This window comes from Taeniopygia guttata, chromosome 4 (genome assembly GCF_048771995.1).
Source record: "Taeniopygia guttata chromosome 4, bTaeGut7.mat, whole genome shotgun sequence".
Classification (NCBI taxonomy): domain Eukaryota; kingdom Metazoa; phylum Chordata; class Aves; order Passeriformes; family Estrildidae; genus Taeniopygia; species Taeniopygia guttata.
In genome coordinates this window covers 23,679,273-23,707,226 of record NC_133028.1, presented here as the reverse complement: position 1 = coordinate 23,707,226, position 27,954 = coordinate 23,679,273, and the positions used below count along the sequence as shown (strand labels likewise).

The window sequence follows — 27,954 nt, the reverse complement described above, 5'->3', positions numbered from 1 at the left end:
AGCACAGCAAATCACTGCTGCTGGGCTGTGAAGCCAGGGCCAGTCCACAGGCTGGTGTCAACCACTTGAAATGGTTACCAAATAGTACCATTATAAAACAGTGCTTTTCGGTGCCTGTAATGCTGCAAAACTAACTGGGGTTGGGCAAGTATTTTCTAGGTCAGGGGCTTCAGTCTACTGCTTTTTTTTTTTTTTTTGTGACGATCACAATCAGTGAGAACTGTTTACTAATATCTCCACCAAAATAATTTAATGTAACTCTAAGAAATTGAGGTAGAAAATCTGTATTAATCTATGTGCAAAAAAATATAATTAGCTTCTGTTTGAAAATCTTTGACTTCCCAGACTTTTGGGCAATGGCTGGAAATGTCTGAGGGCAGACCTGGAGGCAAGCGGGAGCAGGGATGGGCTGTGTATGAACCAAACAGGGTGAAGCAGTACAGGTAGGAATTCAGCAGGGAAAGCTGGCAAGGAAGAAGAGTACATTAGGGAACCAAAGGCAGCAGTCATGTTTATGTAGCTCAGAAAGAGAGATTAGGTCTAACAGGAGGGCTTTTGGAAGGGGATAAGATAAGTGTGAGAGGTAGTGCCTGGGGCCAGGCAGGCAGAGAGAAGGGGTACAGAACAGGTACCTGGGATGGGGAAGAAGCAGACCTGGGAAGTAACTGCAGTGGAACAAGCAGCACAGATGGGGAGTGTAATTCAATAATGTTGCATTTTATCACTTCCACTAAATACCTGAAAAACATACTGGTAAGGCGATGGCGAAACTGTGCTCCTGCTGTGCAGCAGTGCTGGTGCCCTCAGAAGCATGGCCCATGCAGGCAGTTGCGTCTCTCCTGAGGCACAAGATGTCCCTGAAGAGAACTTAAAGCTCCAAGCCAGACATAGAACCTCATGCATATGAAGGTATTTAGTTTTTAGCTCATTTGCTTTGAACAAGCTCACGTGCAAGCTCATATTATTCAAGTGTTTGTAATGTTACTTTAATAAGATTACTCACGCTGCAAACTCTTGTCCTCAATCAGCTAGGCAGGGTTTACTCTGCCTCTGTCCCTCTGCTGAGGCACTGACTGAAGCCAGTGGGCTGCCACTAGCTCAGGCAGCATGGACAAATATACAATGCCTACTGACTTGCAAAGTGAGTTTCTGTTTGGAAACATGCACATAATCCCAAAAAGAATGCCATATCTCAAAAAGAACTCATCTTTCCCTACCCGACTCCTACTTATGCTCATCAGTAACTATAACCAGTACCCCAGGGCTTCAGCACAAGGTGAGTGTAACTGCAGCTCCAGGAAATCATCACATAAATCTCAGTTACGACAGAGCAAGCCAACACCATGATGTGACCTGACCACTCCTTAAGGCCTATTTAAATCAGAAGCTCTGTCTTGGTTATTTCCTAGCAAGTTCATACATAAACAGTTCTCCAGGGATAAACCTTCCCTGCTGCACCAGGGAGCCCTGTGGAATACTTGGCAGAACTCAGTATGTGGACCTTGCCCTGTGAATGCAAAAACCCTCCTCCACAGACCCTTCAACATTTGAACTATAAAAGCAGCTTCTACTACAAATGTATCACACTAAGGAAAGAAAAAAAAAGCCACACCAGCAGATTAATTAGCTAAGTTGAGAGAAAAAAAACCTGACACGAACTTGAACAACAATGTTGGGAAAAAGCTAAAAAACCCTTTTGTCCTTAAAAATGTTTTAAACTTTCCCACTCATCTGACAGATATAATTGCCTCAACCTAGGTTGTCTTTGTATGAAAATGGAAAGAAACAGGTTTGCTAATGACTTAAAGTAGTTTCTCATTAGAAAAGTTAATATTAAATTTAGTTCCCATTTAGGAACAGGGTCAATAGTAGAGCAGAAAAAGTCTAATTAAACCTTTCAAAAATGCTTGGTAGCAATGTGATTGAAAAGCTGCAAATCTTCCAAAATTATGTGAGAACCTCAAAGAGACAAAACCTACTTATTGAAGAAAAGGGAATTTTTATTTGCCAAAGAATAGTAGAGAGAAGCAAAGCAAAAAGTTCCAACACAGTCTCTTGACAAACAGAATGTCAAGGAAACACCTGGGGTATCTTTCCCACCTACAGCATCAGGAAAATTGTTCTAGGCTGAGATATTTCCATGAAAAAAAGTTAACCCTGGCACTTTTGTAAACCCACCAAATGCTAGCCAGAATACAACTGCACATCTCCCTCGGTGATCAAGAAGTGTCCAATTACCTACTCATCAGCTGGAGCACCCGGAACACAGATTTTGGAATTAGTCTACTACACCTAAAACCCTTGTTTTTAACTACCCTGAAACTGAGATTCTACAATAAAGGTCAAAACCAATGAAATCAGTGCAAAGCATAAAGGGAAAGAAGCAGAATGGGTTCAAGCCATGGCCTTACTGGAAAGTCTCTCTTGCCTCAAGGTTTCCAAGTTGTCAAAATTCATCAGCATCTTTTTTCACAGTATTTAATTTTGATTTTTGCTGTGATGCTGAAAAAGTGGTCTTTCATGAGAAACATCAGTGAGTAAAAATCTGCAGCCAAAGACACCTACATGCAATTGCAACACGCAGAGACAGAGGTTCATATTATACAAATGCATTTTTACATGCAACAAATTCAAGATGGATTTTTTTTATGACTGCCTTGGAGAAAAATTAAACCCCCACATTTAACCCTAAACTTAATGCTTTGTGTATCCGGAGTAGCCTGATTTAATGGTAAGCTGCTGTTCAATCAGTATTTGAGGTAAAAAAATACTTCTCTAACACTGAATATCAGTTTACACTAGAGCAGTGAATAACGTTCCAGTCACCTCAGGTATCAGAAAGAGAACCTAGAAAAGAGCTTACTAAGCCCCAGTTCAGCATCAGAACTGAAGTTTAAATTAAAAAAAAAATAAAATCACAAAGAGCTTAGGAAAATCAATACTTGTAATTTACTGGGAGCTGAGCTGGTGAAAGCAGAAATTACGTCCATTTTCCTAGGGTTTTCAAAAAAAGTTTAATTCAAACACTAAAGGAAGGTTTACTTTTCATGATCTTTTAATAAGTCCTTCATAAAGTATATGCAAAGACAGGCAAAACTCCTTCTTGAACAGCACTTTTAAGATCACCTTCAACCAGCTGACTGCAAGGTCCCACTTCAACCCATTACCCCTGATTTAACACAATTATTTTGGAATGCCCTTTCAATAAATGTCACAGACAGCAAATAAAGAAAGTATTTGGAAGATTCCAGGTTACATTATGTGAAATGACAGAGTTCTTTCCCTCTTTTGAAGTGGCTGAGACCACTTCCTTGGTTATTCCAACATCCCAAAGACAGCCCAGTATTTGAACTTGACCTCAAATAGACAAGAGATGAGGCCCTCAAGTCTCACTTCCCTGCTCAGGTGGATCTTGTGCTATGTGGTTCATTAGAGGAAAAAAAAAAAGCACAACATAACCATAGGAATCCAACAAACTTCCCTTGAGAAAGGGAATCTCTTCACTATGAAATGAAACATGTTTAGCAATAAGGACATACAGTGCATAGCCAAAATCTTTCCTGCAATGTTGCTTGACCCCTTTATTTCTAGTATGTGATACCATACAGACAAAAAACAGTTTTTCAAGTTTCTCCACTTCATTAGCCAGATTTCTGACACTTTTGACTCTTCTTTCCAACCACATAATTTTTTTTGGCCCAGTTAGAAGCAATTCTTCCCATAACTGGATAAATAAGCAGTTTTATTCGTATTAGTGATAAGAGGCAGAACTTAAGTGTACCAGACAGTACATTAAATCCTTTCTAAGCTGACTAATTTCAAGCCTTTTCTTAAGAGGCTTGGACAGCTTTGCTGGGATTGTGAAACTACGGTTACTATGCAAGCCTAACACTTAAATCCAACCTCTTCAAGGAATTCTTCATACCATTGACTATACACAGACATGCAGCCCATCTGTAGTACTACCTTTCTTCATGTCATCCTTCCATCTGGATCAGGACAGGTAATCCAAACTGGAGACAGTGCCAGTGGGCCTCCGAGCCAGGCAGAAAGAGTTTTCCCAGTACTGGGGAAGGAACCATCCTCTTTGAGGGCAAGGAGAGAACAGGATGAAAGGCAGATTTGCCAGTGAGGTTAAGAGAACAAATACAGAGCTTGGCCAGCCTGGGCATGTTGCTCCCTCACCCAGCACATGCTATTGAACAGTGTGTGCCAGTGTTGCAAAGGCAGATTGAATAACTAGCACAAAGAGATGGACAGAACCTTTGTTTGACATCCATAAAACAGTTATATGCTCTTGGAATTCAGAAACATAGTGAATCATCAGCTGCCTAAAGCCAGTGTTATTGCTTACTTTTCCAATACATATAAAATTGCTTAAATTAACAGAACACGACCCTTACTGGCTATGTAACATTTTACTGAGAAATTACAACTTCCAGCCACGATACAGAATGTACTGAATTCAAGTATAATTACAGAACAAAGAACATATGCAGGTAAGTATTCCAAGGTCTACACCTCACAAATCAAAATGACTGCCCCATACCAATATGGAGTAACCAAGACACAGAATGAAAAAGCCGATACACCAAAATGCAAGGCATGGGGTGGGGAGGGGACTGGTGAATCTGATTAAAAGATTGCATGGAAAAATGGATTTTGACTTTGACATTGCCCTTTGAAAGTTGTACCACGGGTGAAAAATTCTCTCTGTTGACTTTCAAATTTAATGCCATCTTGGCAATAGCCAAAATGCTTTCCAAACGCTTTAGGCATTTTTCGAACAGTTTTCACACAGTCCTTCAGCATATTTAATTTGAAGAGGAGCTTACAAAATCCCTTTTATATTACATCATTTATACATCATTGCTTCCTTTTTTCTTCTGACTTCAGATTTGAAGCAGCTGATCATAACCTCAAAAGTTTTAAACAGTCTAATTTTGTAATTTAGATTACAAAAACCAAATTTATGCTAGATTATGGATGAGTATTCCACTATTTTAACAGGCACCTCAGAACAGAACTATGAATGCTGGCTATACAAAAATTTGACTGGGCTTGCTGTTAGTGTAACACTTATAAAAAGTAACCATGGCCTTTTATTTTAATTGGTAGCTTTGATTTACACAAGAAAAAAATGTCCACAAACACCCTACGTAAACAGAATACTTTCTGCCTATCTATTATAATGTGCTATAATGTCTGTGTTATTTTAAAAACATACGTCCTTTTCACATTATATTTTGAATGTTTTATCTCCTTTTCAGAACATTAATTAGAAATCTTGCTTATCCACAGACATCTCAGTAAATTGAAAAATAAAGACGAATGTATTCATCAATGACTACAGTCCATTGCAAGAATTCTGCAGACATTACAACAGAGCACTTATTTTCCCACAGCACATTCAATATGATGCTTCAGTCTAAAAGAATAAATTAATTTTCTCTTTAATTCACTCTAGTTCTCACTTCCACAAATAACATTACTCACCCTCTACTTACCAAACACATCCCACCAACAAAAACTGAGATTACAACATCACCCTTAGCAGTCTTCAGTGGACAAATAGGTTTGTACCTGCAAGGCTGAACACCGTATCAGGACATAGTTAGACAGAAGCTCTGATTTTCAGTATAGGGAATTCTCCAATCATTATTTCTTATTTCTGGACAAGTTTTTTAGATTATTTTCATCCTTTCCTATTTCCAGATGCTCAGTGTCTTGGGTCTTTTCCTTCCTTGGGTTCTTTTCTTTTAATCATATACTTTTAGTTTAATTTCTTTTGCTTCAGCAAAGCCTGACTGCAGTTTCTATAGACCATACATCCACTTAGAGCTTCTGTTTTATTTTCCTCAAAGGATATACATTTCAAAAATTGAACTATTGTGCTTTAGAGCCTGGATTCCTATTTCTTTTTTTATGTAATATAGTCTACTTTTGATCTTAATGATTTGTGTCTCACTAACAAGAAAGGAAAAATTACTTAAGCTATGCAAACCCTGTATTAAAAAAAATCTTTTTGGTACATCTCAACTTCTCATTTACATTAAGCAGGTAAACTCTGCAAAAGAGATGTTAATGGTACTCCCCATTCAGAGCCAACAATAAGAATAGAAGCAGCACAACACTTAAGCTAGAAGGAAAAAAAGCACACTGTCATTTTATATTCACTTCTGTAAGCCTCTAGATATGCACAGAAGGGCAGGTTTTGTACACGAGTCAATATTCATCAATTATCCTACCATGCCAAAATGCCTCAAGAACATAAGACCATAAAAGGAAACACTTTGTTTTCAAATCTTAAACAAAATGGTGCTCTGGTTTCTTCTATAAGGAAAACATCTAAGTCAAGTTTAGAAAAAGGATTACTTCATTGACAATTTTCAAAAATCGCCAACTTTGAATAGAGAAGGGCATAGAAAGTCTTTGCATGAAGACTGTATTTGATGTACTCATCACTATTAGAGATAGTTCGTTATATATATTGTTTTCTTTGTTACAGAAAAAGAAAAAACAGCTAAATTTATTACAAATAAAGAGGAAACAGGACTGCAATCAATGTATAACCTAGACAAAACATACCTAAAATCATTCCTGCAGTCTCCTTTTATCAAAGAGGGGGCAGTAGAAATCTCTCAAAAACTGAGTGTCCAGATACAGCTGAAAAAAAAACTCACAGAATCAGAAAACTTGGTTTTGACTAACATGGTTTGTAGCTTTCAAAACAGTAATCACTATTCCCAACTATTAATGAACAGGAAGTACGGGACAAAATTCACAGACCAAGAGTAGAATTCAGCCCTGCTTTTAAAAATGTAAGATGCTCATAATAGCTTCTTTCTCTAAGAGTTACTTTTAAAAAGCAATAAAATCTGTGTGGGAATTCAAGGAAGAAAAAAAATTGGAGTCTAAAAAGCCTTCAGTTCAAGGATGAGTCACAGGGAGTAAAGGATGCAAACTTGTCCTTAACAAATGTGTTTCCCCCACTGCTTCTGGACCAGAACACAAACCACCAAAGAGTCCCTGTAGTACAGTAATCTACCAGGGTGTTTACTACTACCACTGTACCCTTAATAAATGCTGTAAAAGTGGAGGGAGAAAGGGACACCACATCAAATGCTGAATTCCAGTGTATAATGGAGACAATTTAGACTTGAAGTTCATTGCTGGGGGAAGGATAATCACTTCAGAATTTTATCTTTTACAGAAAAAAATATTCTATAGAAAAACATTATTACTATCCAGCCAACTTGGACTTCAGATACATTAAGATCATTCAGTATATTGGAACACTAAGACAAGTTTTTCAAACATTTTAAGTTTTACAGAATTATGAGTCACTGCACAGCATATAAAAATTTTCCACAAAGCAGAGAGGGCAGCCATACTTTGAACAAAATTTGAAAAAATAGAACCCACAATGCCAGTCTACAGAAATAAATTACTTTAAAACACCACACCTTAATTGAAAAAATCCTAGAATATAACTTTATTGTTAGGTAAATCCTCACTTATTTTCCTTAAAATCTGTAAAAAAACCCCATTTTGTAATTGCATTTATGATAAAGAAAAATTCACTCCTCCACACATGTACAGTTCTTTAATCTGAGGACTATCATGTATATGTAAATTTATTAGCTAATTATTTTCCTCAAAAACATTAAAACAGAAGTAAACTAAGTTGTGGACCCACATTACCTCAAAAATTTTGACTATAAAGACAGTTAAAGAAAAATTATCAGTAAAAATGTCATATCCTAAAAACAATTTGCAAATTATAACATATAAATTAAAATGTAACAGCTTGGAATTAGTATTCTTTTCCAACCTGGCAGGCTCAATGAATCAGTACTTCCATCCAACTGCATGACATGTAAACTCACAAAGTACTGCCAAAACCAGTCTGCCTGCCTTTTTGTAGTACATCACCATCCAGGTCACTTCAAAACATGGAACTGGGTGCTCAGACTGGTCAACAGTAATGTACCTAAAACCATTCAAGTCCTGATATCCTGAATTTAGCATATCGTGATGCTATAAAAGTAACGGGGAAACAAGGAACTCAATTCTATCTTGGAATATAAACAGAAGGTGTGAATGGGCATTTTTCTGACTCAAATAAGAAAACTAAGATCAGAATTCAGATGAATTACATCTCCAGTGAATAAAAAAACCATTTTTATAGGCTTTTGGAGCAGATGACTTGGAACAATATAAGCTCATACCTCCTCTTGAAAATTATACAGGAACACTTTGGTATTGAGATAATATTTACTAATCTTACAGGGAAAGTTCTGCCCTGCAAAGTGCACACTGACACTATTCATTCATCAGTAATTCCAGCATGCAAACCACTTGGATCACATTGGCTGTCTTCACTAACCTCTGCAGGAAGAACATTTTACCAGTTTCACTTCTCTTCAGGTTTTTGATTTCTAAAAAACTGGTTTATTAATGTGTTTATTCAAATTCAAAATCCATATAGATATTCCAAGGAGAAGAAAACATGTTATGCGTTACCAGGTTCCAGTGCTCTTCATGAATAAGACTAATACCAGGAGAGTGCATACTGAGATGAGATGAATTTTACATAGAAGGGCGAGGAGAAAGCTAAATTATTTATCATGTGCTAAAAATATGCCTTATTTATTTCATATTGGAGACTTCCAAATTACCTTTAAACTGCATTTTAAATCATCAGGCTTAAATATACTAACTAGTTTTGCAGTAGGAGAAAACCAGATAAAGTAAGCCTTCTTTTGAATTAGCCATAATAAGGTAATATGCTATAAAGAAGCCACCAGTGAATAGGGATTATGGAAAAGGGTACCAAAAAGATCCTTTCACCTACAATAACTGTTTGTGAAGCCCCATATGTAACTTAATTCTGGAATGTTTTTTTACTTAAAATGACCAGCATGCAAAGTGCTTTGCAGTTGTCAAAAAGGCATGTTATGTTAAATTCTCATTGTTCACTGATGAAGTGACACCTAGTATGAAAAAAATATCCTAAAATGTTTTTAGTCAAATCTGTACATATTGGTCTCCACAATTCTTTGCTGCAATGCTTATAATAGAATCTTAAATTGATTTTTGAAGACTTGTGTTTCATATCAACACTTCTTCTTTTAGCAATTCAGCCATTACTCAGCAACTGAGTTACTAGGATGGTCTTATTACTACCTGTCACCCACAAGCAAATCTTTTTTTACATTAAAGTGCATAAAGACTTGTCATCAGTGCTACTTAAATATGGTTATTTCATTTATATTTCAACTTGCATGTTCAGTACTCATGGCCTTATTAATAAAGACAAGGTCTCAAAGTATCTGATACGACTTGAGTACCTACTGCAGAAAGCCTTGAGACAATTGTACACAGCTCTAGAATTTCACATTTCCAAGTTATAAACTAATCACTTATCTCTGGATTGTTGAGGACCACTGATGGAATTACTCTACTTTTCCAAACAAGCAAGCTCAAGTTATACAAAAATTTGGGCTAAGTGGTTTTGAATTCAGGTAATATCTAAAGGCAAATAAATTAAAAATACAATGTATTCATTTGTTTAATTATAAATAGATCATTTTTTTACTATTATATATTCCAGCTACATCTCTCATATCTTCTAGCAAAGACCTTATCTGGCAATAGAGTCTATTAAAATATAAAAAGCCAAAAATGCCAGGTAACTTTTAATAAGCACTACCATAAATATCTCCCAGATCACATCTGAAGATACTTACAAATAAGAGAACAAGTGTTAAAGTAGGGAAAAAAGCAAAATTTAAAGAGAGGAAGTGCACCGAAATTTGTACACAGTAATTTTTCACAGTAACTCAATGTATTCTGGCTAAACCATACAGCTGGCTCCTCTAAGGTGAAAAGCCTTGTTTTCCTGAAGTGCAGTTGTAATGGTGGCAAAAAGCAGGTTTCCAGGTCATGGTACTTGAGATAAGGCCAGCGCCCATTTGAAACAATTTATCTCATAGAAAAGAAAAACTGTGAAACAATCACACAGTTGAAATATTACAATTTAACATTGGCAGGTTCCACTGGAACAAACTCTTCCTAGCTAATCTTAATATCTCCCAAGAACCTTTAATGATATCTTGAAAGAAACTAAAGAAGTGCAAACAGACTGCAAAGGGACACAAATGGAAAAACTACATGTGTTGTATAGTTTCAGGCAGCTGTATTTGCCTAACTAAACCTCAAGTTGTAAGTTCTGAATCGCAGTGAATGTACTTGGGCAGACTCTCCTGTGGAATTTAACTCAAGTAGCTTTCTGAAACTGATTTTTCCATGGAAATTTTTTGCCTGCAAGTCTAGCGCTCTTCCAGAAACAGAAGCAGTGCTAACAGTCCAGGAAGCCTACAGCAAAGGAAGCGAGGTATGGTGCTGAGGTCACTGCAATCTCAGAAGCTTTTCAGCCCTTTACATGACTTCTTTCCATAAGTGTAGCAACCTGAAGACTTCTTCTGCTCAAGTCTACAGTATCTCCAAATCCACATGACGAACATCAGGATTTCGTTGCTGAAATAAAATTTAAAAACAGTGTATTGAAAATATTCATTTTTGCACATCTAATGTGTTTCTAGTATGATGTTGTCAATTGGATAACAAATCCCCTTTTTGGGTAACATAGGGACTATTTTAAAATCAGGAAGAGTTTCAATAAACATTGTCTATATTATAAGGCATTCTTGGAAGGCCAAGTCATCTTTTTATTTGAAAAATACTTTTCAACATCATGGATAAATTAGTTCTTATGCTTTATAAAGTATGGAGGAGCTTTCAATTTTAACAAGGCGGTAGAGTTTTATACAAATATATATACACACCTCACTTTTTTAAAGTTTTAACAGATACTTTCCTGAATAATGGGTAAGATTGCTGAAATAATTTGTTCTATGCCACTGAAGCTATTTATAAAGATTCAGAACATTGTTTCTATTAAGAAATATGCATTTTCTGATATTACAGAAATATATTATCACCATGACATGAATTGTACAATCCATGACAAAGTCATGACTTCAAAGATATCCAGCACGTAAACCTGACTAGCATATATAGTAAAGCATATTCAATACCTACACAATCACTATATATATGCCTATACCAAAAAGCAGTATACATGCTTATAAAAACTTTAGGCATGATCCTCCTCCTCAAAAACCATGTATGAAAAACTGATTCAGATGGTGCAAATAAAATCAAAAATAGTATTTTGATTCTTAAAAAGGACAACCCTAGGAATAGAAACTTAAGCTAGAATATTTATGAAATATAACAAGCAAGGACAGACATGCTCTTGAGTAGTGTCTCATGGCCAGAAGGAACAGTCATGGCAGGACTGCATTTATCTGAGGGTCAGTATACTTGTAGTTTTGAATTCATAACAGGAAAGTAAGACTGACAGCCTCAACATACTTACAAAATTAAAAATAGGAACAACCCTTTCTTGCATCAGCTAGAGGATATTTAAATTGCAGAATGAAAAAAAAAGAAAAGAGAGGCTTTTGTAAAGTAAAACAAACACTGTACAGATTCAACAGGAGTGAAAGATGCTGAATAGCAGTCCCATCACCCATAAATATTTGATACAATTCTAATAACCAGTTTAAAACAAAAAAAATTACTTTTTTACAGCCAAAACAGAATTCAATGACCTATAAATAGTCTGGCATTGTGAGAATACAGTAAAAAAAGACACTTTCAGGTCTACTGAATGAAAATTTGTAGTATGTTGGTATGAAATGGAACAAAAAATTTAACAAATGGATCAGTGGCAAAGCAAGGACTTTCTGGTGGTCAGAACTCAGATAATAATACTAGAGCAAGAAAATCTGCATTTGTAATATCAACTTCCTTCCATCTCTCATATTTACAAATGAAATCTCAGAAACTAGATGCAGAGATACTGTTTAAAATATATCACAGAATAAGCACTCACTAATAAGCAGTTAAATTTACCTTCAGGTCCTTCTCAAGTCTGTCTACTTCAGCTCCCAGCGTGTCAACGATATTCTCGCCATGCTTTAGCATAAAGGCTTCTAATTCTTCAAGGGTTTTCACTTGCTGAATTTCCTAGGAAGAAATTAAATTTAAGAGATTGAGATGAGAAAAAGAAAATAAAGGAATAACACTCCAGAGGGTCTTGACATATTTCAAGAGGGAGGAAAAAAAAACCTAAACAAAACACTTCAGCTTTTGCCATTTACTCTCAAAACATCATCTGTTCTTGTGTCTCAAAGACACAGAAGAGTAGCATCTATTTGATGAAAACAGCTGGCTCTGTCATTACACCTGCATTTAATACAAAACGTTTTTCTACCTGCAATTGATTTCCTCCTTAACTTTCCAAATAAGTTTAGAGAATATAATTCATTTTCTAGAAGTTTCTGAGGTATTTCTCACAGCAAGGCAGAGCAGGGTCCCCATGTATTCCTTCTCCATTTTCTACATTCTTGCTATTCCATTACACTGTCTAGTCTGGGCATCACATAACCAACCCATCTGAAAGTCCACAAGGATTATGACAAATGCTGCTGTAAATATGACTCCTCCATAACATCAGAAACTTGAAGACAGTTGACAGGAACTCAGACTAAGAAACCAACAGCATAAGAAACAGATGGAATGAGCTTAAGGAAGACAGTATGTTAAACTCCACCCTCCAAAATACCACAGACAACAGCAGCACCAAAGCAGGTACTACAGTATTGCCATAGAACCATATAATGGTTTGGGTCAGAAAGGCCTTAAATATCATCTAGTTGTTCCCGTACTGCCATGGGCAGGGACACTTTCTGCCACACCAGGTTACTCAGGGTCCTGTCCAACCTGGCCCTAAAAACCCCAAGGGATGGGGCATCCACAGCTTCCCTCTAGGCAGCCTGTTCCACTGTCTCCCCATCCCAGCCACCACAGTAAAGCATTTTTTCTTATATCTACTTTATGTCTCTCAGTTTAAAGCCATGAGCTTTCCTTAGAGGTCTCACACCAACCTGTCTGGAAGCCATTTGCCCTGTAGTTTATCTCAGCTGCAGTATGTTTAGGATAAACAGGTTATTGCAAAAAGTCACAAATTATGAAACAACTAATTCTTCTTGTGCATACAAGTACATGACAGCAACTTCTCTTCCCTTCTCACTGCTCTAAAGCTGAAGAAGAATAATGTAATTGAGCAAGCTTAAAACATATCTCAACCACAATAACCCATGACTACAATAACAGAAAGTCTAACAAGAAAAAAACCAAGGTAATCTAAATGACAGCATTTCAATAAATATTTCACAGCTGTAGGAAGAATAACGTTGACAGCAGTGCTAGTTGAATGAGCTGCTTATTTGAAAAGTATAGATCAAAAGGCAAGCACAGTGTCTGCCTCTGACTTCAGATGGCTGAAGCCTACTGAAAGGAGCTATCCCTCAATGATGTTTTTATAGCTGATGTGAGGTTACTACATGAAACAACAATGACCTGTGTAAGAAACAGTTGCCAACCTAGAATCAATCAGGAAGATCTTTCCCAACAATACTCCAAGTATTGTAAGAACTAGTGGAGGTTGTATGCAATTGCCAAAGGGAATAGCAGGTAAAGAATAAAAGCTAAAAAAACCTTGAAAAGAAGACTAGTACTAAAAACTGCAACAGCAAAACAACTGGCAATCTAAAACTAGGCAAAGTTGCAGTGTCTCAGTGGTACAAAGCTGATAGCACTCCTCCTCTCAAAAAATGTATTCTATTGAAATCCAGTAGATGAACAGACCAGATATTGCACTATACATACACATACCTAATTCTTATTTTGACATTAACATGTTTTTAAAACTGGGATACTGACTAATGCTTTTTAAAATTGCAATGTAAAATTTTAAAGTAAATATAACTTCCAAGTACTTGCTTAATGGACAGACAAAATGCAGACATCTGTATTTCATTTTGAAAAGGTAGAAAAGAAAGAAATTTTGTAAACAAACAAATGTACATTAGAAAGGTACCAGTGAAAACAAAAACATTGTCTTGTCAAAACGTTTTTCTCACTTAAAACTCTCCTTTTAATTTGGATAAATAATTATTTTCTTCATACTTCATAATCCTGCCGTACAGAATACAGCAGAGAAGTTCAAGTTCAGTCTTGAAAAGAGGGCTTAAGTAAGGCTACTCTGAACTACACTGAAATCAGAGACTGGTACTTACTAAAGGATGCTTAATTGTTAAACATCATTGAAATGTTAAATCATGTGATGCTGGCAATCCATATTCACATTGAGTCTGAACAGCTGGACCTGTGAACCCCAGCATCACCAACACCCAGGGCAAATGGCTCTGCCAAAACAGATGCCTATGTGCAGGTGACAAGCTTCTAGCTTTAACTGCAGATCTTGTAATTCAATAAATGTATTGGAATAATTATGTTCTTATCATTTTTTCATTTTTACAGATCTGGATTTTCTAACAAAACAATCACAGAATCATAGAATATTGTGAGTGGAAGTGACACACAAGGGTTATTTACTCCAACACTTATATGAATGGCCAGTGCAGGGAGCAAATGCACAACCTTGGCATTATTATCACTTGGCTCTGACCACCTGAGCCAATCTCGAGGGTAATGAATTTAAAAAAAAATCCACCTTCCTCCTTCTCAGGCCAAATGTAGGTCTTTTTCAGCAGCACATAATACAGTTCTCTCTAAGTACATTTAAAACACTAACTAAAGTAACACTTACTAAAAAACATCTGCAACCTTTCAAAGTAAGAAGTGAAATGTATCTCATCAATTTGCAAGTTTTAGGTTTAGAGGTACTTGAAATTGGAAAGTAAGTATCAAATATTGGGGGTTACAAAAGCAATTTTTTCTACATACTTGTAGCAGCTGTTCAATATCTTGTTTTTCCAGGTAACACCGAGTAACAACACGTCCATCAAAGTCTACTTCTGCCTTGAATCTCACTTTGCTCATTCCCATGTCTGTGGCTTTAACATCATGAATTGCTCTGAAACACATCCATTTTTAAAGGCGATGTAAAACAACATAGAACAAACCACTAGCTAGTTTGACTTCTCATGTTAACAATACTGTCACAACAAAATGATCCTGTAATTTTAAAAGGTCAGTCTTTGACCAAAAAATCTCATTTTGCCCACCCACACTTCCATTAAATACTGATTTATGTTTAATTGGTTCTATCATTTCCACAGGTTTCTGCAACACCAACATATCTATAAATCACTGTAATAGAAGACAGACAACCAGAAGCATTACAGATTTAGAACTAGATTAACAGAATATTTTTTAAAATTCCACAATTAAAAATGTGAGAATTTCCCCATTGTGTGTTAAAAGTTTAAGTCCAACTTATTTTCCCCTGCAGAGAATTTTTCGTGCATATACATGACACTAATTAACAGTCTTTTAGTAACCTCAATTCTGAGAAAAGGAACTTATTGTTAATTAATGAAAGGACACATTGCATTATAGATGTGTCCTTTCCTAAAGGTGGTAAAGGCAAGATCTTTTAGAGAGTTTTCAAAAATACATTTGACTTAGGCAAAAGTTATGGATATTGTGTTTGGAACTAATTTTTTATCCTTCAGAACTATTAATCACAGCTTATATTAGACCTGTTTGTAAATGCTGAAAATCTATATTTATTTCAAGGCTCATAATAAATACTAGAACATGAAAGCTCTAATGTTTATAATTTGGTCCTGAGAAAAAATTTGGGTTTCTGTAGCAGAGTTTTGTTCCAGCTTGTTGGACAAATTCTAATATGTGCATATAGGTAGTAAACAACAAGCTCTTAATTTTCTGGGAGAAGAAGCAAACTCAGGACCAAGACATACTGATAAATTTCAGGAGTAAAATAAACACAAAATAAAATACTTAATTTTTTTCCTAATTATATTAACAGAAACTCAGTTTCTCTTCAAAGCCAAGAAAATTTAAAATTGCCACTGCAGAGCAAGTTTCCACATTTTCCCATCAAGGTCAGAAAAAATAAGTTGAGACTAAAACACGGGACACAAATCACAAAAGGTTCATATTTTTTAAATTCCTGCTTCTGACATTTTCAAAGTAAAACAAGTATAAAACATTTCAAAGACTTTTAGTTTTATTAACAGAAAAATACATTCTTGACTATTTGGTAAATTCTAACACAAAATTTAGATTCCCCAATGCAGATCACTTCATGGAAAGCACCAAACTTTGACTCCATTTATTTTGCTAAGTCATGCAATGTCACAGAATCTGTAAATTTAGCATGCCCATTGTCCTAAGCAAATTTACTCTTCCCAACTAGAAATGCTTCTTTGCATCTGAATGTTTATAAATCAGAAATAATTCACAGGCCATGCATGAAGAAAGAAGGCATATATGTTAGAAGGAGACTGTTAGAATGAACAGCCAAAATAGAGCAGGAGACAGAAACTTTAAGATGAACAATCTTAAAGGAAATTTTTACAGAATACTACTTGTAATACTCCGGGTGGAGGAGGGGTAAGCATATTAAAAAAGAAATAGTACGTGAACTAAAGATAGTGGCACCAAAAAAATACATCATAGTAAATATTTAAGCAGATTAAAAGAACTATGAGGTTACTGGTAGCAATAAAGACTTTCCAGCTCCATTCCAATTCACACAACTATTCTGTGAGAAGTTACCAAATCAAAACTGTATTAATTGGAGCAAACTAGATGGCATCAAACTACCTCATCCCAAAGAGGGTATTTCAGATAATAGATGTAGTTAATAAAGAGAATTTGGAGCCATGTGATTCAAAAAAGTTGAAGACATATCAAGTGCCTATCAGAACTAAGCAAGAAGATAACAAGTGGTATTTGAGATTCTCATTAAGCAGTAGCCTGATAAAATTTAGTGAAATTATGCACATTCCATAAATATGAAGGAAAACAGTCTACCTTAATGCATATAATCTGCCCAGGAAAGATAAGACAGTAAGTCAGAAGGAGAAAAATCACTAATCATTCAAAAATACAAATGTATATCCTAAGTCTTAAGCCACAAAGTCGCTTATGGAAGCTTCTGGATGGTTAGTAGAAATCACCAATTCGAACTCAGGAAAAGAGCAAGTTTCAAATTAATGAAAAATCTGTCAGAGAACATCAAGTTACTGGTTTTGAGCAATTGGTTATAATATTTTTGGTTTTCATTTAAACCAGAATGACAGATTTTCCAGCACAACAGAAGCACAACGACACAACATCTGTTACAATGAAGTAAAATTAAAGATGAAACTGTCACTAAAAATAGCTTATGCCTAGGAATCTGTGATGAAATTCCATAAGAACAGAAATAGGACAGCCTGCACCACATCACATATTTTATTTCACAGTTATGAAAGGCTAATCTCCCACAGTTCAGTTAAGCTGAACACAAGAATGATTTAAGCACCAAAGGTGTCAATGAGAGTTAAGAATTGAAAGTCTGTACAGCAAAAATAAAATCAAATCATTTTCCAGCTGAGAACAACTATGAAAGTCTGTTCAGGATCAAGAGTTAAATATGGGACACAACTAGAAATTACTAAGAAAAATTAAAAGAAAGGGGAAATTATCAAGTCCAACAAGCTGAAAGGAGAAGCAGAAGAAAAAGTCGCAGAGTATGATACAAACCAACTTTTTTTAAGTACATCAAAACCAAAGGATAACATGGAAATAAGCCTGCTACTAGACAGAAATGGAATTGTTACTGATGAAACAGAATAGGAAAAAATATGCAGTAATTGTCTTCTTGATCTAAAAAAGCAAGATTATATTAGTACAACAAAGCATTTCCCTACTTAAAGCAAAGAAGCATGCTGGATATTTAAATGAAAGAAAATGCTTCTAATCCAAGAGGTTCCATAACTTATATTCAAGAGCTAAAAGAACTAAGAATAACTGTGAAGGCAAATTAATTTTTCATCTTGCAATAGTGATGAGAATTAAAACAAAAACCAGATGAACAACACTGTGCCAAAATTTAAGAAGAGTAAACAAGTCCATTCGTTTAAGTAAGGACAGCTTCACTTGACAGTTGAAGGAAAAATAGTTAGAAAAGTGGAGAGTATTAAAACTTAAAACTCAGTATTAAGAACATTAATTCCTGTCATTAAGATTTTAGGGAATGTAGGTCTTGTCAAACAATCCTGTTATAAAAAAAATAAAGTATCAAGATTTAGTTGAAAAAATACCACCAGAGAGACTTATTTTAGTAGGACAGCAGTTAGTATTGTCTGATAATCAAAGACTTCATAATTAGCAGTAGATCACAATGTCTGGGCAAGCTACTGCTGGAATAGCAACTTAAGTGTGGTGTTAACAGGGGCTGAGGGAGTAGATATCAGAGCCCCTGGATCCTTCTGTCAATTTGGATCTAACATACTTTCTGATGAATATTGAACGATTGCCTAATAGAGCTCCTTCTGATTTGGCAAAACACATGTGAAAATAAACATTGCAAACCATGCCTGAAAGAATAAGGGAGGAATATTCTGGGAGCAACAATGCATTGAGAACTGAAAAGTCTGAAAGGTTGAAATTAAAAAGGAAATATTAGTCACTATTAGAAGCAGGCCAGCAATCAGGAGCTTTTTCTTTCACATTTGGTTTCAGAGGATATGTAAGAGTACAACACGCTACTACACATTTCCATTTAAGAAAATGTGAGAGTTTGAATGTTCAAGAAAATGCTGACACTCCTAGAAGTCCAAAGCTTATGTTGAAGTCAATATACAGGTAGCCCTTTGAAGAGATACTTAAGGTTTAAAGGCTTCCTCATTTCAGCTGTTATTTTTTTTTCCTTATTTCATCCTTTGGTTTGTTTATTTTTCAGCTTTTTATCCAAATTATACCTACCTATACCTAGTAACAAGCAAGGGTAATATAAGTTTACGTTGCAGAGAACTGAGATTAAGACCAGGTGTCCTCTTAGAAGATGTATGTTACCCAAGCTAGAGATAGCAGGCTTGTTGTAAGAACTTGGTCAAAGACAAACTGGGCACTGAAAGGAACCAAAGCTGGTAACATAATGTATTTCAAAAAGAGATAACTGAAGACAAAGTGCATACAGAGAGTATGACAAGCACCTAAACATGTTTCAGCTTCTAACCACAAAAAAATAAAAATATGCAGTTTCTCACAAATCTTTATTTCTTTTATTATTCACACTTTTTAAAAATTATGGTACCTCTTGTTTTAAAAAAACTGCAGCAAGAAGAACATGAACTAAGTCTGCTCTTTTGAGAAGTCAGAGCCACCTACAAAATGGAATACAATATAAAATGGTACTTGGCCTAGGAGAAATTTTATTATTTCAGCCTGAGACAAGCAAAAGCCACCTATGCATTTTGGATAAAAGAACTACAGAAGTCATGTGAACTCACCTACTCTAACACAGCACTGTTGACACATCCTTCACCATTCAGCCTAATCCAGGGCCACCACAAATACTTAATTAACTGACATGTGAAAATTCTAACAGAATTCTATTCCAAATAGGATTCTTGTTCAGCTTCTGGAATGAGGGGCATGTCATCCAGACTTCTTGCTTGGAACTGTGATGGTGCCAGCACTTGGCTTCTTTCAAGTACTCTGGTAATATAAACTAATCGGCTTGGAGTTTTTCCCTCCACGGCTCAAAAATGACTACAAATAAAAAAAGCACTACAATACTCCAGCTGATTTACACAGAAATATATTCCTAAATAAAGATCTAAAAGGAAACAAAAAGAAGTTTACTTCTAAATCAAGGTTAATAGGGTAAAGCTAAAATAGCCCATTGAAAAGCATTTAAGCAAGACTTAGAATTACAATGAGCTATCAGCTTACTACAAATCGCAGACTTGCTAAGGAGAAATTAGCATTGAGTAAATTTATAAGCATGTAACATGAAGAATCCATTACATCATAATACTACTGCAGCACATCCTGCCAACTGCTACAGAATTCCACACACTGACTATTAACAGCAACAGAATTTAAATATTTAAGCGCTAATAAACTATTCAAGCAACATAACAGTATCATTTATGTGCTTGCATTTCATGAATTTGAAAATAGTTTTATGGATAAATTCCTGTAGTTAATGTGACAGCTGGAATGTATCTGCAATGCTGCTTTAGCTGTTTAACACACAAGAGGTACAAGTATTCTTTTACTAAAAGTTTTAGCACAGAAATAGAAGTTAGCAAATAATAAAGACTCTAGAATCCCAATACAGAAGATTCCACACTAAAAGTAATCTTATCAGATTTCTCTCAGTAAATGTTGTTTTCTTGCTTTTTGTTGTTTATAGTAGAGACTGAGCTGTAAAGGTTCTTACCTTACCACAGGATCACTTTCCAGTAACTCAGTAAGCCGCTGCAGTTGTTCAGGTTCAATGGATCGTCCCAGCAGGGCTTCAGTGTTAGTGTAGATTAGAAATGCTGACACAGTTCCTAACAAAGTTCCAACACCTAGAGACCCCACACTGTCATAATATGGGTTTCCTAAACAAGATATATCAAATTAGTTTCACAGAGTATTTCTAAAACATAGCAGAGAATTCTAATTTCACACTGAAAAGAGAACAGTTTTGACAGGTTTTCTGGGTTTTGCTGTTTAGTGAGATTTTTTTGGTTGGTGTGTTTTTTTTAGTTGGTCATTTATTTTACTTTTTTTTTTTTTCTTAAGTCAGTGGAAATTTTTTCCTACCCAGGAACATGATGAAGCTGGAACAAAACTATTTATCATAAAACAAAGTCTTAAGTCCCTCCTGTCCCCTGAAGCACTCCTGTCTCCTGCAGGACTAATAAATGAGTAAACTCTTGTCTGTATGTGTTTCTATATTAGTAAACATACACTTATACATAAAGTTATATACACTGAAACATAGGTACCAGCACAAAATCCAGTCTTCTTTTATCAGTAACTCAAAAATTTGCAAGCATTAACCATTTCTGGAATACAGTACTTTGTAAGTTTCAAACACTTATTTATGTTCAGACCTATAGAAATAGTACTGTGTTTTTAAGCTGATGAAGGAAACTAGAAATGAAACTTTAAAATTCCTTCTATATAAAAAGCGAAAATTGCAATTAAGTCATTAGAAGCCAGAAGAAACAAAATTCCAACATTAATTGTCTTTAAAAAATCAATATTTAAAACCAGATTAATACGTAATCATCCCTCTTTAGAAAACTTAATTTCGCAGCAAAGACATACTTTGAAACACTTGGCATACAGATCATCTTAGCTTTGGTAAAAAAATAACTTAGTTTGTATGATAAAATAGCTCAAAAATCTGCTTACAGAGTGTAAGTATCAGAAATGAAGAGCAAAGACATATTTAAGTCAACCAATATAAACTAAATGTTCTGTGTTCACATCATGCATGGGAAAAAATGCACATTCTGTTCGCCTCTGTGTAGAATTTCACCTGTTAAAGAAGTCAGTCCCATACAGGTAGCAGCTACAGCCACGCTTAGAACTGCTGCAGCATCCTCCAGTAACACCACATTGGTACTAGGATCACGACTCTGCACAACTGCACACACAACAAAAAAAAGTTATGTTGCTCTGAAAATTTAGCTTTACTATGTTATGAATAGTACTTAAACTATACTAACAACAGTAATTTAAAAGAACAATTTATGCAATTATATAGGTGCAAACTGAATTTTTGCATATGCTCACACTTCCGAAAGCATTTATATATATACAGAACAAGCCAAATTATGGAAGCTCCTCAGAAATGTTAGAAAAATTAAAACGGGTACTTATCTAGAACAATACATACACTTAGCTAAGTATTTAATTAGCGCTCTTAAATCAACAGTTCTCACCTAATTTGTAAAATGTTATTTGTTAGTAGAATAGAAAATAGATCAATAAAGGGAAAAGTAAAAGGGAAAACAGAAAATTGTTTCTATCATTATGAAAATATTAGCAAACAGATTGTATTTTAAATAACACCAAATACTTACTGCTATAATGATACATACCATATTGATAAAATGAAAGACCCTTGGCTCGAGCACTCCTCCGAATTTCATTTATGGCAACAAGCAGGGTGGCTGAAACAACAAAGTTGTTGCTGAAAATTGCTAGAGGCAAAAGGACTTGTTTCCATATTGAAAAGAGGAGCTTATCATTATAGTATCATAGGAACAGATAATCAAGAAAGCTCTGATTATTGGTAATTTGAATAAAGTATAGTTACTTTTTTCCACAAGTGTGTCTCCCATACAAATCAGAACAGTTATATTCATTGATAGTTTAATACCAAAAAGGTAATCCATGTCTACTTTCCAAATTTTGTGTTCTTCAACTTCTTACTATACAGACTTACATAAAAAAGAAATATTTTCACGTTTCTTTTTGTTTGTTTACAAGTATTTGCAACAGAGCTCAAAACTTCACTGTGTTAGCAAAGATCAGTTATTACTATAATTACTGACATGGTAATCTTAAGAGATTACAAATACTTAAATAGAAACTTGAAACTGCATACCTCCTTCTGATACCAATGATCCTGCTAAAATGCAGTATGCCTGTATGGAAAAAACAAGAATCAGATCAGATATTATATTATATGGATATTTCTACAGATCTATTCAACACAGGCTATCCAAATGTAGCATTCCAGAACCACATTACCCAGAGTGTCATGTAATTGTCCCTCAAGAGAAGGAAACCAATAATAATTGGATCATGCAATACATTCCAAAACAGGAAAGGAGGACCTCTTGGAGGGGGGGGAATATGAAAGGATGATGCAGGGTTTAGAGAACAGCTCATTGTGTTGCAGGATCAACTATAGTTTAAAGATTTTTTTTCCTTAAAACCCATTTTCATTAAGAGTGGTTTGAGGTCATTGTGTTGGGACTCAAACCGACTCAGGAAGCGAGTTTCAGACTATGCCACTATTTTTTATTAAGTTACTGGTGTTAAATACAACATCAAACAAAATTAGCTTACCCAGAGAAGAGATTCTACAGGATGAGGGTGGAGTAAACCCATGATCCCATGATACCAAGAAAGTCCTGCACCCATCATGAAAATGCCTACTCCACTAATCAGGGAGGCAATATAGCGCATATTTGTGAAACCATACCTAAAAGAAAGAAAATTATTTTAGGAATATAAGATTCTACGTCTCTACAAACATATCTCAAAGTTGCCACTAACTTTTACATGTCTCAAATTATCGTCATATGATTTGTCATCTATTTAAGTCAAAGCTGCTAAATCAAATCTAATCCATGAGGGTAAAAAACTATTTGAAAAAAGATATCTAATACACGTAAGGACATCAAGCATGAATGTTTTTCTAACTTGTTTTTAAATATCTTGTATTAGCTCTTGTACAATGACTGAGGATTTTATTTCACAACTGAAAAAAATCCCAAAATAAACAACATTCACACCACTTTAAGATTTTAGTGAAATGCTACTTCTAAATGTCGACTCTAGTTTTGTGGGAAGCCAGTCTACATAATTCATAAAGCTAATTTAATGGGAATAAAATTTACACATCTCTCAGTAGTTCAGCTAACTACAGACATCCAACACTTGCAGTTTTTAAGTGCAGTGGATGAATCAAAACAATATTAAAAGTTTGTATTTATTCCTTTTTTTGGTTTTAATACCATCAACAAACAGTGCACTTCTTTTGTCTATACCGAGGACGAAGGGAAAAGAGTGAGAGGGAAAAACGAGATATAATGAATATTTGCATAATTTAATATTTACATTTTTTAAATTTTAATGATGTTGTTAATGAAAAAAAATAACTAATCCCATAAATTAGACACATTTTTGAACTAGTACTTAAAGAATGAATGACTTGTCCAAACATATGAGGTGCAAAACAGGTCAACACCAAGAAAATATCATGGAGAGTACAGCTTATAACTTCCACGACACTGTAAGAACTTATTAAGCAATATCCCTATTACTAGATACAAACAAAGAGCAATTTATGTCAAACACAACTCCTTATGGTAGAAGTAACTAGCTTGCATAAAAGCACTTTGTTGAAAAAAGGAAGAGGATAGTACTTTTTATTTTTTAAAAAATCCTGTGATTCACATGAAAGGTGTTTAAAAAGTAGATCTATTAGCTGGAAGAGGCAGAAGAGCCTAGAACAACTTACAGAAATAACGACAATTCAAATAAAACATAGCAAAGGTGTACCACAAAAAAAAAAAAAAAAACACCAACAAACAACACATGCACCAAGCCACTGAAGCCCCAATTCCTGGAGCTTAAAAGAAAACCCTTTTCTTATTTTATCTGAAACAATATGTTTCAGAAATTACACAAAACAGCAAATTAAAAAGAACAAGGTGATGCACAAACAAGAACTAATCTTACTGCTATATATAGTTACCAGAATCTTTATTTACTCAAAAAGCTTACGGATGACTAGGGTCAGGCGTCCTTGCAGACTGACTGATGCCCAAAGCTAACAATGCCTATTTAAGACAAGAGGTTAAAAAAAATATTTAGAAACATTCTGTAACAGTGAACTTGAAAGGTTAAAGGCAGATGTAATATGTAATTTGTTGAACTGCATATATGCATTGCTACTGATATTTTGTAAGAGTTGAAATATAATCCTCAAAATTTGTCTTCTAAATTTACCACTCCCAAAAAATTGTTAGTTATACCTACATATATAGTGTATTTGCAATTATATGGAGTGTATATGTAATTACTGTTAATTATAATTTTAGAATCACAACTGAAAATGAACATTACATGCAATCACAAGAGTTGTTGCTGTGCTTCAGTGTGAAGGAATGAAGTTGCTCAGGGAACAAAGTTATTTAAATACATCCCTCTTGAAGAGAAACTATACTGAGACTGTGGTGTAGTAGGGTGATGACAACATTTACAGCAGTAACTTTACACTGCAACTTGTCAGCATATTTTGAAGGAAGAAATAACCTCTTGCTATCTAAAATGCCTACCTGGGATATATATAATTAGGCATGTATTAAGTTGTTGATGCAGGAAGTTATAAATCTAGTCATGAACTTTGCAAAGCATGTTTTGTTTAAGATTACAGATACTGAAACATAATAACAAGTACTAAAATGCAGATACTTTAGTCTTGATAGCAGCAAGCTGCTTTGAGGAAGCAAGGTTACGCCTGTGTTTTTCCCAAAACCACAGTCAATTATTTGGAAAAACAAAACAAAACTCTCCTCATTTCAGTGGAATGTTCAACTTTGATATTTACAAAACAGAATAGCTCTTCAAGGTATATAATACCACTATCAAAGTTGGTTCACCTATACATTGACACACTTGGTGAAAAAACACACTTTAAGGCTGGCTTCCCCATAAACTTAAGTTGTATCAGTTGAATTAGGACCACCCTTGTCTTCACTTTACATCTGGATCACCTAAAAGGTTGTGTGAAACCATCAAACAAAATGTGAGTTGTCAACTCAAGTCTTTCTGGACAGAGAAGCATACAAGATCCAACTCAAAACGTTTGCCAAAACTATGTTAATAGCCTTTTCAGTCTGCTCTAAGGTTCCATAGGTTCCTCAAATTTGGAGGAGCACAAGACTGTTCCATTTTATGAGCTACCCAAGGACTCCTCTTGCTTGAGCTGCAGGAGTCTTTCCTTCAACCCTTTCTTTAAGGATTGATTTTCATCCCCCTCAAAGCCTTGCAATATCATTTCAAGGTCTCATAACATATGTTTCAAGTATACTATAGAAAAGTATACTATAGTATAGTGTACAGTAGAAAAAAACATTAATTTTATCCCTGCACATTAATATTATATGTCCAATTCTGAGCCTGCCACTCCACTTCTCAAAGTAAATGTGCCACATATGTGGCCACTTGTGCTGTGACAGGCTGATAGGTAATCTAGGAACAGAAAAAGAAAACAAGATGCCCAAATTCTCATCATTATTCTACCTAGAGATTAATAAATAACAAAGTCTGTCACTGTATTACAATAATTGACAGGAAAAGCATTTCAATTTAACATTTAACCAAAATACTAACCAAAATAATTTCAGCTTCAAGTATCACTCATGATCCATGAAGCAGCTGGGTACAGTTCTTACTGCAACTCCCCTCTTTCAATGTTTTCCTAAAAAACTTCAAAAGCTATATTCTGACTTCTCATTTTTACGCTAACACTAATTAAGAAGCATTCTATTTTATTTATTCATGCACACTACAACCACTTTAAGTATCTGTCTTTATTCCCAGTTTTATTACAAGTACTAACTTTAGCAGAATGGAAAAAAATACCCACCTGGTTACATGTGTCTGCTAAAGAATGTATGGCTTCTGAAAACATACTTGCAGAACCCGTGTAAACCCAAGCAAGTAGCTTAAAAAAAAAGTTCAACCCATTTCTGAAAACAAAGAGAAAAAATAACATAATATTTGATATTTAATATTCTCAGCAAAGACAGAAGTGCTGCACAATCATGCATTATCTGCCAGAAAGGGGTCAACTCAAATAGCAGTTTAATAATTAGAGAGCTCTGCAGACAGATAATTCATAGAGATTTTCCGCATGGTCATTATGAAAAAAGTCCTTTCAGCTAGACTTGATAAAGATACACAATTTATTTTTCAGAAATCATTGACTTCTAAGCAGTTCCAAATAAGTTACACTTCCTGAAAACTACAATCACACTCACTACTCAGAACAACTAATTTTCTACCAGTGGGAGAATACAAGTCTTTACAACTTCCTTTTCTATTTTTTCAATCCTTTGAAAATCCTACATATCCTCTGCCAATACTGTAGTGCAAGGTTCCCTACTTCACCCTCAGTCTGAGCTACTCTCAGCAGGATACAAATGTGAAACAGACAGGTATACAAGGCTGTCACTAGATTACGTTGTAAAAATTACCTATAGAACTTCTCCAGTAAGATGTTCAGTGTGAATTGTAAAGACATTTTTACAGTTACAGGTTTCCTGGAGTAAACACTGTCTTATGTTGCACATTGGTAATTATTAACACCCAAGTCCAAGTCTACGTTCTCACTTCAAACATTTTCAGAATCAGTGGGTTAATTGCTACAAACATATTGCACAGAAAATTGGACTGGAGAATTATAAAATTCTCCTCTTTTTCAACATGAGTTTCATTTATTGCCAATTTTTTAAGTATCTAAATAAATTAAGTGTTATAAGAAACTATTAACATCTTCTAGTGTCATATTTTAACATGTGCCAGTAATTCTATTCAAGTTAGAGGAAGCAAACCCAGCAGCTTCTGGAAAGGCAGATTGCAATTAGAAAAGAAATAACAGTACAAAGAATAAATTGAGTTATTTTCTGTTGGTTATATTGAATATTCTTTCAAATGTATTAAAAGCTTCCTCTCAAGAAGGAGCAAGAAAAAAGGACAACTTTAAATACCTGGTTCTTCAGGTCCTTCAAAATTTTAGTTCTTACTTTAAGAAACTGTTTAGTGTGATCAACTCCAAAAAAACTGCTCTTCTCTCATCAAAGATACATTCAATACTTGACCTCTATGTATTGATCAATGTATTCATCTAAACTCTCTCCTATCAGCAATAAACAAATAAACCTATTAATTTTAGTTACAGACCCAGGTATCTTTAATACACACACTCTTCCTATTCCCAGGAAAATATAAATAAATTAATTTTTATTACACAAAATTTTTTGTTTTTTGGGTTTTTTTTTTACTTACATGCAAATAGCTACCATTACCACCTTCCCTGGTCCCTTGAAAAACATAGCTGCTGTACTGGAGCGTGGCTACATAAAAAAATAACAGATTATTTAATAACTAAATCTTGATCTCATGAGACACCTACCATATAAATTCAATAAAAAAACTTCGCACTGCCATGTATTGCAAATGTTCTTAAAGGTAACTAATTTACGACAGAATGTTAATCCAAACTGCAGTTGGGTAAATGGTTGGCTATTA

At 34.9% G+C, this 27,954-nt stretch overlaps 1 protein-coding gene across 3 annotated transcripts in view; it reads right to left on the bottom strand.

Annotated features, from left to right (window-relative positions):
* Positions 1–4,399: 4,399 nt before the first annotated feature.
* Positions 4,400–27,954, bottom strand: part of SLC30A9 (solute carrier family 30 member 9) — a 33,565-nt gene continuing 10,010 nt past the window's right edge. For 2 of the 3 annotated variants that reach the window (XM_030270988.4, XM_030270989.4), the window contains exons 8-18: positions 27,712–27,779; positions 26,291–26,393; positions 24,424–24,479; positions 22,981–23,116; positions 22,514–22,553; positions 22,005–22,076; positions 21,440–21,547; positions 20,345–20,510; positions 14,884–15,013; positions 11,986–12,099; positions 4,400–10,542 (exon numbers count right to left, since the gene is read on the bottom strand). In XM_030270988.4, coding sequence (XP_030126848.4) covers positions 10,498–10,542; positions 11,986–12,099; positions 14,884–15,013; positions 20,345–20,510; positions 21,440–21,547; positions 22,005–22,076; positions 22,514–22,553; positions 22,981–23,116; positions 24,424–24,479; positions 26,291–26,393; positions 27,712–27,779 — 1,038 coding nt within the window. In that variant the 3' untranslated portion in view covers positions 4,400–10,497. The remainder of the gene's footprint in view (positions 10,543–11,985; positions 12,100–14,883; positions 15,014–20,344; positions 20,511–21,439; positions 21,548–22,004; positions 22,077–22,513; positions 22,554–22,980; positions 23,117–24,423; positions 24,480–26,290; positions 26,394–27,711; positions 27,780–27,954) is intronic. The other variant, XR_003959992.4, reaches the window with a different exon arrangement.